The sequence below is a fragment of the Barbus barbus genome (assembly GCF_936440315.1).
Source record: "Barbus barbus genome assembly, chromosome: 27".
Lineage (NCBI taxonomy): Eukaryota > Metazoa > Chordata > Actinopteri > Cypriniformes > Cyprinidae > Barbus > Barbus barbus.
This window is the reverse complement of record NC_136755.1, coordinates 6,805,803-6,820,744: the sequence shown is the minus strand read 5'-3', so window position 1 is coordinate 6,820,744 and position 14,942 is coordinate 6,805,803. Positions and strand designations below refer to the sequence as shown.

At 37.0% G+C, this 14,942-nt stretch overlaps 1 protein-coding gene across 1 annotated transcript; it reads right to left on the bottom strand.

Moving 5' to 3' along the window:
- Positions 1-5,388: 5,388 nt before the first annotated feature.
- Positions 5,389-12,962, bottom strand: LOC306846799 (cyclin-dependent kinase 5 activator 1-like). Its single transcript, XM_079380419.1, has 2 exons — positions 12,509-12,962; positions 5,389-7,271 (listed from the first exon to the last, which is right to left on the bottom strand). Exon 2 carries the CDS (start codon positions 7,143-7,145, stop codon positions 6,186-6,188), a length of 960 nt encoding a protein of 319 aa, XP_079236545.1. The 5' UTR covers positions 7,146-7,271; positions 12,509-12,962; the 3' UTR covers positions 5,389-6,185.
- Positions 12,963-14,942: the final 1,980 nt, after the last annotated feature.

Below are 14,942 nucleotides of genomic sequence, written 5' to 3'. Positions count from 1 at the left end.
AAAAATGGCTTAATTTTCTTTATTCTTATGATGAATGTTTATTTCATCAAATATTTTGTTCCATGATTTACTCAGTAACAATGCACAGACATATTTTTTGAAATCATCACATTTGAAAACTTTATTAAATAATTATAATCAAACTAAAACAAGGAAACTCCACCATTAAAAGTCACATTTATTTATTTTTATTTTTTTACATTTAAATGTTTCAAGTTTTCCAAACAACAACAGCATCACTCTGTGAGCTACAATATATGCACGTGTATTATTTACTTCCAGAGGGAAAAGCTCAAAACTCCCTGGACCGTGTTGTGCCGACAAGAGCACAGGAGGTTTCAGAAGCTACACCAAGGCTGATGGTGATTTAAGAAGGAAAGATCAGGAGCTACATGATTTGTGCCCAATTAATGAGCTCAGTCCATAATAGTCCAGATTGGCTTGCTCTCTGAAAGGCCTCCACCAAAGGCCTACGTGGCACAGCATATTGTTCATCTATTTAAAGATGTCAAATAAAGCTGATGTAGTAGAAAAGAACTGATGTCTGGCAAAACCAGAATACCATTTGTGCTGAAATAGAGTTACCTTCTATTTGACAAATTTACTTATCTTAATTATTAATTATCTTAATTATTTTTTTTTTTTTTTCAGTGTTTAAATGTCTCAAATTCAAGTTTAAGAGTTTGTTTGAACTTCTTACAGTCTAATTTAGGTTGAACTAAATGCTGACCAATGGTGTTTGGGAAATCCAGTTTGAAAATATTAGCAATTTCATTGGTGCAGAAATCATACACAGCAGCTTTAAAGAGCGTATGATGCCTTAACACTATCAAAACTCGATTTTCATAAACTCCAGTATTCGGAGCAAAGGTACCCAGTATAATTGCCCAAGTGCACAGAAGAAGCTGTCACTGAAACAATATCAAACACCACAATGCAAAAGAAGTCTGAAATTAAGATTCTAATACTGCTGACATAAGATTTCCTAAACCTGGGATGAGCTGATAGAATCTTTTTCAGTACAAATAATAATTATAACAATAAAAACACAAACAAAACATTCTGGAATTTCCTTTTAACCTTAAACTGAAATACAAACTAAAAAAAAAAACACAATTTAAAAAAGTGTGAAGTTGAAATGTACACCACCACAGTAGCAATTCCTGAATGATATACATGCATTTTTTTCAGTCATTTCACATTGATACAAGCAACATATCTACACCACACTGGATATGTTTCTGAATCCTGACTCTACATGGCGTTCCTTTTGTATTCTACCTACATTTAGCAGCATTGAAAACATTGATAAATCTTAGTAGCCATAACTCATAGAGTAACGGCAACTTGTCTACTTAACATCCAGATCCTGAGTGTCCCTCTACAAGTGTCTTAATTTAGACTTCAAAATCACATGCCAGTTACATGTCTGTTTAAGGACACAAGTTTTCTTTGTTGGAAAATCCATAGGGATTTGAGGTCTCTGTGTGCTTGTTTTGTCACATTAAAAATCTCCACGTACAGCAAACGATGAAGCGTTAGAGAAGTAACAAGGACGTTTGTGCAAGTGCATCCTTCAGAGGTGTTTGCACATGGTTTCAGGTCCAATTGATTGACTGCCAACAGAAGAAATGATCAAAACAGTATCATCGATGAGAGTGGAAAATGGCTCATGAGTTATGATTATTCTAGTCAGAGTAAATCAAAGTTTCTATAATCAATCCTTTTCTGAGTCATGGCTGTCCTTGGGTTTCTGTCTTGCATTTAGTTTTGTGTCTTTGTTACCAAAGCGATATTCAATATCGCTAACATTTAGGGAGACAGTTTATATCCAGATCAAGGCACAAACGTTTCACATCTGAAATATGTATCACCATTCATCACAAGTTCAGAGCAAGTATGGAGAATACTTGCTGCCTTCAAAACATATATTTATGAGATAAGCTCATGAATGCCACTACAATGTCATAATTATGAGTAAAAGCCTTGCTTTCTGAGTAGAGGCTGTGTCAATGAATTTATTATTTATAATCTTTATACAATTTTGTATGTAATTTAGCTTTTTGTATGAGTTGATGGGGATGTCTGATAAAGCTAATGAGTTTTACACTTTACGCTTCCTTTACATTGTCAGGAAGTGAAAAACAAGAAAACTGGCCAACGAATCAACTTCATTCCAACCAAAACCGCTTGAATGTACACCATGTCATAATTATGATTTATAAACTCATAAATAAGAATTCCCATTTGACATGAAGGCAGCCAATATTCCAGAGAAACCCCAGAGCTTCAGTACGCATGGGTGAGAAACAATTGAGAAACAGTTCCAGCGGGAGTGCACGATGGCGAGCCAGACAGGAGCGCAAACAGAAACACAGCAGATTAGTTCACGTCGCACAAGCCCATTGCTAAGGCCGCACACGCTAGCTATGCAACAACGGCGCTCTGTCAGCGCTCTCTGTACACAATACGGGCAAACTAAATCACTTTAACCGAGGCGAGGAAAACAAGTGATGTGTTTGTGAAAACACATCACGTGGCAAGAGGGATGGGGGAATCACAGTGGATCAGGAGGGATATTTACACCCTATAGTATGCCAATCGCTTGACTGTGGCCACAAGTTCCTGTAAATAACATCCTCCCCTGAGGCTGAAATGGAAACGACTAGAGGCTGAAATGGTAGACACTGTAGACACATCGACTCTCTTTATAGGTACTTCCTTTATGCAACTGTCTTCCCTGCTGTTTAGAGTACAAATCAGCCTGTGCTTGGGTCAGAAATCAAACCTGCTACAAATTGAGAACAACTCATGCTAAGACTGTTTGTGATCATATATCAAATTGTGTTCTCTTGATATCTGTATCTTCCTGTAGTATTACACCATTCAAATATGCTAAAGATCCCATAAAAAGTTTAGACAATTGCAATTTTATTCTTTGTATTTACATATCCTGTTGAAACAGGAAGTTGGGGCAGGACATATCAAAGGACTTGTTCTTTTTTTTTAAATGTGGATGGAATTTTGGTTTAAATCATAACTTTCTATTGCTAGTCAGAAGCATGTGGTTTTAGCAGGGACTTTCTCATTATAGAGAGCGTTTGATTGGGGAAAAATAGACAGAGTGAATCATCAATATTTATTTTTTGTTTTCTATATATAAATATATATATATATATATATATATATATATATATATTTAAATACGAGTTTCATAAATGCTTGTCAGCACATTTTGCAGTAAATTTACACTAACCATAATGCAAATTATACTGACAAGAATTTAAATATATTTGTAATTTACACATTTGTAATGATGAAGTTGCAATTTAGTACATTTAAAATATATTAACTTTAAATGTAATATTGAATAGCAGACTTTATAATGAAGTACTTTCCATGTGCTTTAGTATGTTAGTTAAACACCAAAATATGTGTACTTCGACACACAAAACACAACAAAAGATTATTAAGCATGATTAAAACTTCTAATTTGACATTACTAAAGCGAACTTTTAAACATATACTTAAGTGTATTAGAGGAAACAGTCATGAAAGTGTTGTCTGTTTAAGTACACTTAAGTGGCATTTTTATATTAAGTATGTTAAAAAACATACTTTTAAGATTTGAAGTACACTACATGTGCACATTCAATACAGTTAAACACACTTCTTTTTCACGAGGGTACATGCTTTTAAAACAAGTGAAACCTTGGTTTTTCCTTCAATCCCTCACAATTATTTTATAAAACACTATTAGGCAAGTACTTGTTTAAAGTTCACAGTTCTGTTTTCCTGTGTTTGTTATGAAACATCTGCGTATCGCACAGTCAAAACACAAGATGTGCCTTTCCTGCTCGTTTCAGCAAGAGAAATCTCGTCTGATCTGAATGGCATTTTGTTATTGTGGAATTTTCATCTCACTCTACCAAATTGCTTGCAAGGATCAAAAGCGGATTATCGCTTCAGCGTGTGGGAGAAGGTGCATGCATATGCACGTGCGTATCAGTGCATTCGCAACTAGCTTGAAAATGTATGTGTAGTGGTTACAGATCGTTTGAGCGAGCATGTGTGCTCCTATACGAGAGCATGTGTGGGCTGAAGTATGCGTTTAAAGTCGGCTTTTGTGGGGGAGCTGGAGTATGGCGCCCATTGCCCTGCCTTAAAACACCACAATAAGATTAACGAGTGCTTGCTGTGCCACATGCTGCTGTCCCTGCTCTTCTGTCTGAGCGCTGACACCTGAAACCCTGACCCAGAGAAGAGGGCATCTTTTGTATCTGCATGTGCATCCGTGACTGTCAGTATGCGTGTTTTATCTATTACTCGCTTTATCATTTTTGCAAGAGGCGGAGCAGGTTTTGATGGACGATTACATACTACAAACTTGGGCACAATGTGCGCTGATGAATCGTGCACAATAAGACCAGGTGTGTGTTTTAGGAAAGGTCATTTTGACTGACTTTAAGGGACATTAACATGACATTTATGTCAAATATGACTGAGTAACACATGTAAACAACAGTGATCTGAGAGCATTCAGAGAATCAGGCCTCTTTGTTCATTTCCTTCGCACTCTAAAGGAAAAAGATGCATTCTTATAGACTTGTTCAAATTTGACACATAATTTCAATGACACTCTATTGCTTTAAAGACAACAAGATATGCAAAACAGAGCATATACAAGTATATATGGCCTACATGGATTAGCCATTCAACCTATAGAGCAAGCAGAAGCATTGAGGACTCTTGTTTGTTTGTGTGTGTGTGTGTGTGTGTGTGTGTGTGTGTGTGTGTGTCTGTGTGTGTGTGTGTGTGTGTGTGTGTGTGTGAGACACTAATCTGTTAATCTTGTTAATGCCATTGCAGCTGGTGCCCCAACGTCCAGCACATGAAATAAAGGAAGGACAACACGATAACCAACAGCTGTTGACGCTCACTGTTTGCTGCCCATCACACACATGCACTCCCACTAAAATGCTCTTTGTTGGATGGTTTCTGTTGCAGTTTCTCTCAGACTAGATGTCAAAAAGGCAGAGGAACTGAAATGTTTAGTAAAGGAATCGTAACTAATTTTGAAAAACAGTGGGTTGACAACAAGGTAACAGCTAAACTTCTTTGCAGAAGGACAAGTTCTCCCTTCCTTTTGATGTTCATCCCTAAATTATGACTATATTTAATTTTTAAGATGAATTTTAGGTGAACTGAATGAGAAAGAAAAAAGTTGGGAATGCCCACTTTGAATTTTTTTTAAAATAAAGCTTCCATAAAGTGGGGTTGTGTCGTGACGCTATAGAAAATTCACTTTGGGTTCAACCAAGGGTTCAACAAAGAACGTTTTAGTAAACAGCTTAAAAAAAAAAAAATTCTTAGTATGAAGAACATTTTGAAATCTGTAGAACTTTAATTAGCCACTATATACTCTTAAAAAAGGTTCCAAAAGAGTTTTTTGCAGCAAACCTATAGATCCAAATCTGTTCATGGAGGGCTTAGTTTAGTTTAGACCTAATTTATCTCCAACCCTAAATAAACAGACCTGAAACAGCTAATCAAGGTCTTCAGACTAACTAAAAACTTCCAGGCAAGTGTGTTGGAGCTAAACTCTGCCCTCCAGGAGCAGGAATGGATACCCCATACATAGAAGAACCATTTTTGGTTCCTTTCAGCAAACAGTATTCTTTACAGAAACATTATTCTTTAGTATGAAGAACATTTAAAAAATCTAAAGAACCTTACTTTACAATAAATAACCTTTTGAGGAATGGAAAGATTCCATGAATGTTAAAGGTTCTTCAAGGAACCATTACTGCCAATAAAGAACATTTTTAAGAGCGTATGTTATTTTTGTGCTGTTTCTGAATCCAGAAGCTCACTATACTTTCTTCTCATGCTGAAAAGACCATCACAGATGCTCATCAGCATGAATCTTAACTATAACCACCAAAAAGACTGTGTAGTTCAACAGTTAGACCAGCACCAAACCAACATACACCTGGATATTCTCACAGGTCTAAGCTGGTCTTATCAGCAGGAATACGTTTCTTCGGTTTCTTGAAGAATAGTCAGTAGAAACAAGACTCATAATGTTAAGTGACAAGGCATATGGGGGGGGCCAGAATGATGGAATGAAGGTGCGAGATGTTGACGGTGTCACATTTGCAGAGACAATCCGCCTCGTCCTCTTTTCATCGATCCAGAACTCTAGCATAGTCCTGCAAAGCGCATCCTCCTTCGCTCTTCAAATCGGCGAAGACCTGCGTGAAGAAATGCGGGTCTGCATTGATGGCCAGCATCTTGGCACTGGTGATGTTGATAATGGCCAGACAACGGTCCCAGAATGCCTCTTTAGCCGCCTCCACCAGGAAGGGCTTGAGTGGGTACGAGATCTCGTTCCCCATGTAGGAGTACGACAGGTATAGGCAGGTTAGGAGAATTGCTTGGAGCTCATGCTCTGAAGACACCAAGTCGCCATCCACCACATCGCGGCACAGCATGTACACAAACACCACGTTGGCTGGTGTCACAAAGGCCTGGTCCTGCCAGCCCTGGAGCAAGAGTGAGCGGTCCACAGCGCGGAGCCACAAGACTGGATCGGCGGGGGAAAGGTGCTTGAGCCGATAGCAGCGGCCACACAGAAACTCGCCCAGGCAGCGGAGCAGCTCGCTAGTCGAGGCCTGGACGATCACGCGCTTGGGCGAGGAGGCGCATTTGGGCGCGATCGTCTTTACAGAGGAAATCTGTTGCGGTTTGTTGTATCCCACACCCAGCCCTACGCCCAGGCCCAGACCCGCTGGACCATCATAGCTAGTGAGGTTGGCGCAGGAGAGAGACTTCTTCACATTTTCACGGTTGAGGTGCAAGACTGGATCCTTCTGGTAGATGATATTGTTGTTGAGAGGAGCCCCGACGGCCCCTTGACCTCCAGGATAGGCTTTTTTGGACTCGCCACGCTTCTTGGTGGAGGCCACCAGGCGTTTCCAGGTGAGAGCGGGGAGGAAGATGGAGTGGCCGCGTTTGAGGCTGTGGTCCTTTTGAGTGTTCAGCGAGCGCCTGCTCAGGCTCGGGTAATGGCTTAGAGAACCAGGCCGGTCATCATAATAACCAGGTTTTCGAGGCCCCGGGGAGAGGGACAGTATGGCACCCATGAGTCCACTGAGGTGCTGAAGACACCAGCTGTGTGGGTTGATGTGGCTCAGAAATAAAGTGCTTGTGCCTCACTGTTCGAAATCTGGAAGGTCAAGACTGTGCTGATGAGGGGCATGGATGAGTTCCTGAGAAGATTATATGTAGAGCATAATAATAAATAAATGACGACTATAAATGACAGTTAATAAATGTAAATTCATAGAAATAAAGAGAAAAGCCTCTGACATGCATTTTTTTGATAACACAAATTAACTAACAATTAAAACTGTTTTTGCAACATTTATATTGGTCGTGTTCCTTTATAATTATACAGTGCTGGTTCTCAACCTTTTTTATTTATTTATTCATTCAGTAATTCATTTAGCTTCTTTTAGAACTATTTTGTTGACAAGACAAATATATGAACCTACTCACTTTATTCTTTTTGTCAAAGATGCAAGTTACTTGTAATTATCAACATGTAAAATAATGACAAATATATTAAAGATTTTCCGCTGTTTCTCTCTGTAACTCATCAAATAAGTCAGTTTTCTATTAGTTAATCTTAGTTTAGGTCCATTAAATAATATTAACAGATAAAACTTTTGATTTTAACAAAGCAGTACATTTTGAAATGAACAATAACTAAAATTAATAAATGCTTTAGAAGTATTTTTCATTTTTAGTTCATGTTCACTAACGCAGTTACCTAATGTTAACGAATGGAAGCTTATTGTAAAGTGTTACTAAAGTCGTCATTTATTCTACCTCATGTTGTTTCAAACCTTTCTTTTTATCTGTGGAACACTGAAAAAGAAAAATTATGTACTGGTGCATACAATTAAAAAATATTCATAGAAATATAAAGGTTTGCAAAAAGTGATCCATACAACATATTATATTCTGAGACTTCTAGTCATGCAGTAGTTTTATGTGATAAAGATTTCAATTTGTGTTTAAATTTAAACATTTAGAATCGTAAAGAAATGTAATTCTTGATACTTGCCCTTGATCTCCTCAGTGTTTTTATAACAGTTTAAGGTGAAGTAATATTTGAGTTGTGAAGGAATCACTCTTGAGACTGTTCATTCAATAAATCAACGAATTCAATGATCAGTTCTGGTCTGAATGATTTGTTCACAAATCCAACTGATGACTCACTGATCCAGTCGTAGCAGTTACAGCTCATTGGAGGTGAATATTATCATTATATAATGACTTAAATTTCGATCAGTTCAAATTGCTTTTTTTTTTTTTTTTAAGAAGTTGTATATAAACTAGATTTATTAATGTTTGCTACTAGATGTTTATGGTGCTTTTGTGTCAGTTTTCAATCTTGAAATCCTGGGAGTCCACATTCATTATAAATGCATTTTAAAAAAGCATAAACTGCACATTACTAAAATTTCTCCACAGAAGAAAGTCATACGGTTTGGAACAACACGAGAGTCATAAGCTAAATACTATGAATGTTCTCACTGAAATTGTATAACTGTTAATGAAAATTGCTTAAAAAAACTGTCATAAGCAGCACAGGTATATTTGTAGCAATAGCCAAAAATGCATTGTGTGGGTCAAAATTAATGATTTTTCTTTAATGCCAAAAAACATTAGGATATTAACCTGTTACCCTGCGCCCCTATTTTTGAGCATTTTGTAAAAAACGATATAACCAAATAAAAATGTCTGTAGCTCTTGAACCCTAAGGTCTATATTTAAAAATCTGGTGTTGTTTGAAACTAGACACTTGATCCTTTGTTACTCTAGAGTCATAATAACTCAAAATTAGTATAGCAATAGAGTAAAACAAGGTAAAATATACATGAAATTGACTCGCGATATGTTTTAATGAAGCTCACTAAGGGAAAAATGGATGAGACTTTCATGCCAAAGGCCTGAAAACACCATAAAGATAAAGCTGAACATCTGACCATGTTTTGATTCAAATTTGAGGATGATACTCCCAAAAATGTAGTTTCTGTAAGCTTTTATTTAAAAAAAATCTAGGCGTCCTTTCAAAAAAGCCATTTGGAGACCCCAAATAGACACTTTGTAAACAAATGTCCAAATGAGTCAAAACTACATAATACATATATGTATATCAATTCAGAACTGCTCTGCCCACCAAAACACACAATAAAAAACTATTTCTGAACAGCATTTGTAGTGCTGACTCATTTAGTCATTTGGTTAGTCTACAAATGGCATTTTTGAAAAAAAACGCCTAAATATTTCCTGAAATAAAATATGAAATAATAAATTTTTTATAGGTAAAGACTTACAGAAAGTACATCTTTATGGTATTTCATTTCAAGAAAAGCTTTGGAAAAGTCATTTGGATATTTTATTTCAAGAAAAGTCTAGGAATCCTTTCAAAAATGCTATTTAGAGACTCCATAAGACACTGCATACTACATATGTATATCAATTCAGAACTGCTCTACCAATGAAACCACAAAAAAACACAAAACTATTTCAGAATTTGAACATAACTAAACAGTCTTTATTCTGAACAATTCCAATAATGAAAACAGTGAACCAAAACAGATTTGATCATTTTTGAACTAGTGAAAACACAAAACATGCAAAATACATTGTTTTTACAACATTTGTATTTTTTATTTATTTTATATGGTGAATATTATGAATATTACTATTTTACTAATATAGTAATAGATTACTATTACTAATATTACTAAATAATAAAAAAAAAAAACTATTTACAGTATTTACAGTGGAGGAAGACGCTCTAGCAGCCACTAAAATGGTTTTTTTTCTGACCATCTGGATTCACCAGACCTCTGAAAAGACAGGGAAGAGTGAGAGAAAAAGAGTGAGAAAGTGTGTAAGCAAAACAAATCAAACTTGCAACACTGTTTACATTTTGTACACACACACACACACGCGCGCACGCACACACACACAATAACCGGGACATACCCACAAACAAACACACCCACCCACCCACACGAACAAAACTCATGTAATCCCCTCATATTATCCCTCTCCGTTGTCATTTTTAGAATCTAAAACAGCTAACATGAAACAAAAGCTGCAAATACATGATAAAGACACATAAACATTCAAGAGGAGGGTGGAGACACTTACGTGCTAATGCTATCCACGCTTCCCAGCGATCTCAGCGCGTATTCGGCTACTAAATTAGCCATTTTTCTCCCCACGTCCTCCAAAACACCACCAAACGCCACAGAAACACTTCTCAAGTCGAAGATCCACGATGGAGAGATTCAGATGTGAGCTTTGGACAACATCTGTTCGCTGATAGCCAGTCTGTGTAGCGCTGCGACGCCATTATGTGTACGCTTCATGCGTAACCCGAGAGCGCACGAAAACACACGGACAATACGCCGAGCTATTCTCTAAACAATCTTACGTAAACTATTCAAACTGTCAATCACTGTAAACGTCCTTGTGGTTGGCTAACACTTCCATCCATCAAAACTGTGCTGGCGAGGCATTGGCTGGGTTCAAACACCCCTATTGTGATGTGTCCGGATTGACACCTCGCTGACCCATTCACGGACGCGCTTACTGTCCCGGGTTATAACAGCTCCTGCGATTGAAGGAGAGAGACGAGGGAGGGCTATTCTTACTCGGAAGAGACGATTCTGCTGGAAATAGATGGCGTTTCAAAGCTGGAATACGAATTATAATCGATATTTATTGGAAAATGGACGCTATCGATAACTATAACTCGAATCGCTTATGTAAACAAAGGAGGATCTATCGTGTTTTCCCCTATTTTTTCGTTGTTTTGGATTAAAAAGTGGATGCATTTTGAAGAGTGGACCCTTCTCTTGAAATGTATGCTGGTGTGTCTTGGAATAGTCTGAGCTGACCAGCGCTATTGGCGATCAAACGTGAGTACTGCGGTTCGCTTTGTTCATTTTAAATGGCCGGTCTTTCAGCATTTCTGTTAACCCTTTCCTCTCTGGTGTATTGATTTCAAAAACAAGCTCACATCGTTAATCTTGAGTGTTTTAGCTTTCAAATGATATATAGTTAATGATAATTGATTGAATATTGTTCTAAAACAAAGGTAATAAAAAGTCCGACCACGCCCGACCACGCCCTTCCGGCCCGCCCACGGGCCGATGCGGGTTAACAGGTTAAGTAAAGATCATGTTCCATGAAGATATTTTGTAAAATTCCTACCATAAACATATCAGAACTTATTTTTTGATTAGTAATATGCATTGCTAAGAACGTCATTTGGGCGACTTTAAAGGCGATTTTCTCAATATTTAGATTTTTTTTGCACCCTCAAGATTCCAGATTTTCAAATAGCCAAATATTGTCCTATCATAACAAACCATGCGTCAATGGAAAGCTTATTCTTTTTTTATTTTTTATTTTTTACCCTTATGACTGGTTTTGTGGTCCAGGGTCACAATTATAAAAAATAGAAGCATTTTCACAAGTGGTCTCAGAATTTTTCCATACATTAGTGCTGTACTCATTTTGAGGAAATCTGATTATTTTATTCATAATACCAACTAATGAGTCTCTTGAAAGAACAGGGCAAAATCTGACCTATTCAACTTGGACTAGAGGGTCATCAGAACCACTAATAAAACATGTATCATTAAAACTGTACAACAGCATTTTTTTTTGCGCTACACACACACATTTATTTTACATTGTTCATATATTGCACATTACAGGCCTAATCTGATAATAATGTAGAGCTGCATGTATTTGGATATGCTATTTTATTACAGTAACAGTATTAAACAGAGTCAGACTTTTTCTGTCTTTTTAAAAAATCTTTCTTGATAGTGGTGTCTAATATCAAATGTGACCCTGGAGCACAAAACCAGTCTTAATTCGCTAGCCAACAATACATTGTATGGGTCAAAATTATCCATTTTTCTTTAATGGCAAAAATCATTAGGATATTAAGTAAAGATCATGTTCCATGAAGATATTTTGTCAATTTCCTACAGTAAATATATCAAAACTTAATTTTTGATCAGTAATATGCATTGCTAAGAACTTTAAAGGTGATTTTATCATTATTGTCATTTTTTTTGGTTTTTGCACCCTCAGATTCCAGATTTTCAAATAGCTGTATCTCGGCCAAATATTATCATATTTTAACAAACCATAGCATACATCAATTGAAATCTTATTTATTCATCTTTCAGATTATGTATTAATCTCAATGTCAAAAAAATGGACTCTTATGACTGGTTTTGTGCAGTATAGCCAGTTTTATTGCAGTGACAACTTTTCTAACAACAAAAATCAAGTATGCAGGTATATTAAATGAGATTCCATTTGAACTTATTGTTGTTAGAATGACTGTAGCTACTCTTTAGGTTACCATGGTCGTTTCCCATGAGGGGAGTGTTTTGCTCACCTGTTCGTCCCGCACATCACACACAAACGCGCTCACTGCATTAATGTTTGCATTAAACCCTTCCTTTACGAGAAAACAACAAGACTTCACTGAAGCGCATCCACTTCTCTGTGTTTAACAGCGGATCACTTCTCTGTGTCTGCTCGAGTTACAAACAAAGTCCTTGATGTCGTTCCTGTTTAAATACGTCCATTATCCAGAAATGCTGCTCGTTAACTGTCCTCATGCGAACGGGAGGATTACACCAAATCAAACTTTCATGGCAATGCAGTTCCATATCTCATGGTCCGCTTTATGCACTTTGAACAAACAGCTAATGAAGTCCGAGCATGTTTGGGCTAGTTAAAGAAAACCCGTCAAAACTAGTAGGCTATGCACAGACGCACTTGAACACATAAGCGTTTGTGCGCGAGGCTCCAGCCGGTGTGCTGACAGCAAGAGGAGTTTGCGCTCTGGTCCTCTGTGCTACACATCACACTGTGTTCAGCTGAAGCTCCTCCTCAAGACATGTGACGTACCTCTAATATCATCCTATTCACTGCATGCACCAGCTCTGTACACACATCAACACAAGTAGCCTATAATAATAATAAGAAATGTTTCTTGAGCAGCAAACCAGCATTCAAATGATTTCTGAAGGATCACGTGACACTGAAGACTGGAGTAATGCTGCTGAAAATTCAGCATTTTCTTGAAAAATTCTTTTGAATATTGTATTTTTGATCAAATAAATGCTGCCTTGGTGAGCACTTGTAATAATACTGCAAGATGGAGTTAATGTGATCACACTGGCACAAGAACTGTATTTATTACAAAACTGCTCAGCAAATGCAACAAGAAAAGAGTGATTTGGAGGCTTGGCAACTCGTGCCGGGTATAAGAGTGATGTGTTTGGACATTTTCTTCATTTAGCAAAGCAGTAATTCTGTGTGGTGACAGCACACATGCTTCCCTTCGGTGTAATAAGGGACCTGGGGATCAACACATAGAAATGAATATTTGTGTGTTTAACACTGAAAATGCATTAAATGTGCAGTTTGCAATGATAAAGGGGCTGTGAATAAATCAGACTCTCTCCTGTCTTTTTGGTCCATGGACGAATTTCATGCTAAATTTCACCTCCTGATGGTGATGGAAGGACAGGATGGAAGGGAGAAAAAAACATAAGTGAAGCTTCAAGCTTGCATGCAATCTCTATATTTTAAACAATACAGCTTTTGTGAAAAATTGCATTAAATATGCACTTCTTGTGTACTTCAAACCTAAAAGTATTTGCTAACAACCAGTGTTGGAAGTAACTAGTTACATGTGACGGAGTTACGTAATTTAATTACAAAATAAATGTGACTGTAGTCTGTTACTGAGAAAAAAATGTGTAATTTAATTACAGTTACTAATGAAAATGTGAATGATTACAAAGGGGGTTATGTCTGAATATTTTCACACACATACAGATTTGATTGATTTCTTTCCCAAATTGCGCGAGACACCAATATTTCAGGAGTTTAGGACAGAATAGTGCTTGTTTAATAACTGTTTTATTTCCTATTTGGGTTTATGTTTATGCTTTATTTTTAAGATTAACTGTTAAGCATTGTTAGATGCCAGTCAATTATGTTCAGGGGCCCCGGAAACCACAGCGGCGCCCCTGATGGTGGATATAAATATTGACAGACTTTTTCGATTTCACAGACACGCTGAAATCAGAAGAGTAGCAAACAAGCTCAGAAAGATTTGTTGTTTTCTGCGGTGCAGTATTTTGCATTCAGTTGTACGCTGCCCTCTAGTGGTCAAATGCCAGAAAGTCTAAACATCTATAGACTGACTTGGATTTGAACTGGCTGGTAGCAGGCATTGCTTTCTCTGCTCCACAGAATGAGAGAAATTACAGCTAACATCATATAGCATGGCCTTTTATTATTGAAACTGTTTGAGAAAACATTGTAGTTTATGTTCCTAAAAATCTGAAGTTTCAGGTCATATTACAGGTTCCCCTCTGTTTGAAATTTCATTTTTTGTTCTGCTGTTTTTGGCCCTTGCTGTTTGACCAAAAGTGAAAGAGCATGAATAAGAGAAGATATTCAAATTACATTTTATCACCAAGTCCACTGTAGTATGTGTATTGATAACCATGCTATTGTAATGCCTCGGAATAATATAATAATAGGAAACACATAAGTAATAAAAAAAAATCATTTTTTGAATGCTAGGATTGAATAGATTGACAACCTAGAGATGCTTATTTATTTGAAACATTTAGATGACAGTCTGAAAATAGCCAAAACGTGCTCTCCCACTTTTTGTTGAATTTGTATTTCATCATAGCCATACGTACATACATAATCAGAAATAGGAAACATTATTGTCCCTAACATTAACCTTATTATTTTTTCTCTGGGATCCTGTCTCAGTGACATCAGACCCATGAAACCAT

Bases quoted from the DNA above. Each gene is read 5' to 3' on its own strand.
- LOC306846799 (XM_079380419.1), bottom strand. From the start codon at position 7,145: ATGGGTGCCATACTGTCCCTCTCCCCGGGGCCTCGAAAACCTGGTTAT.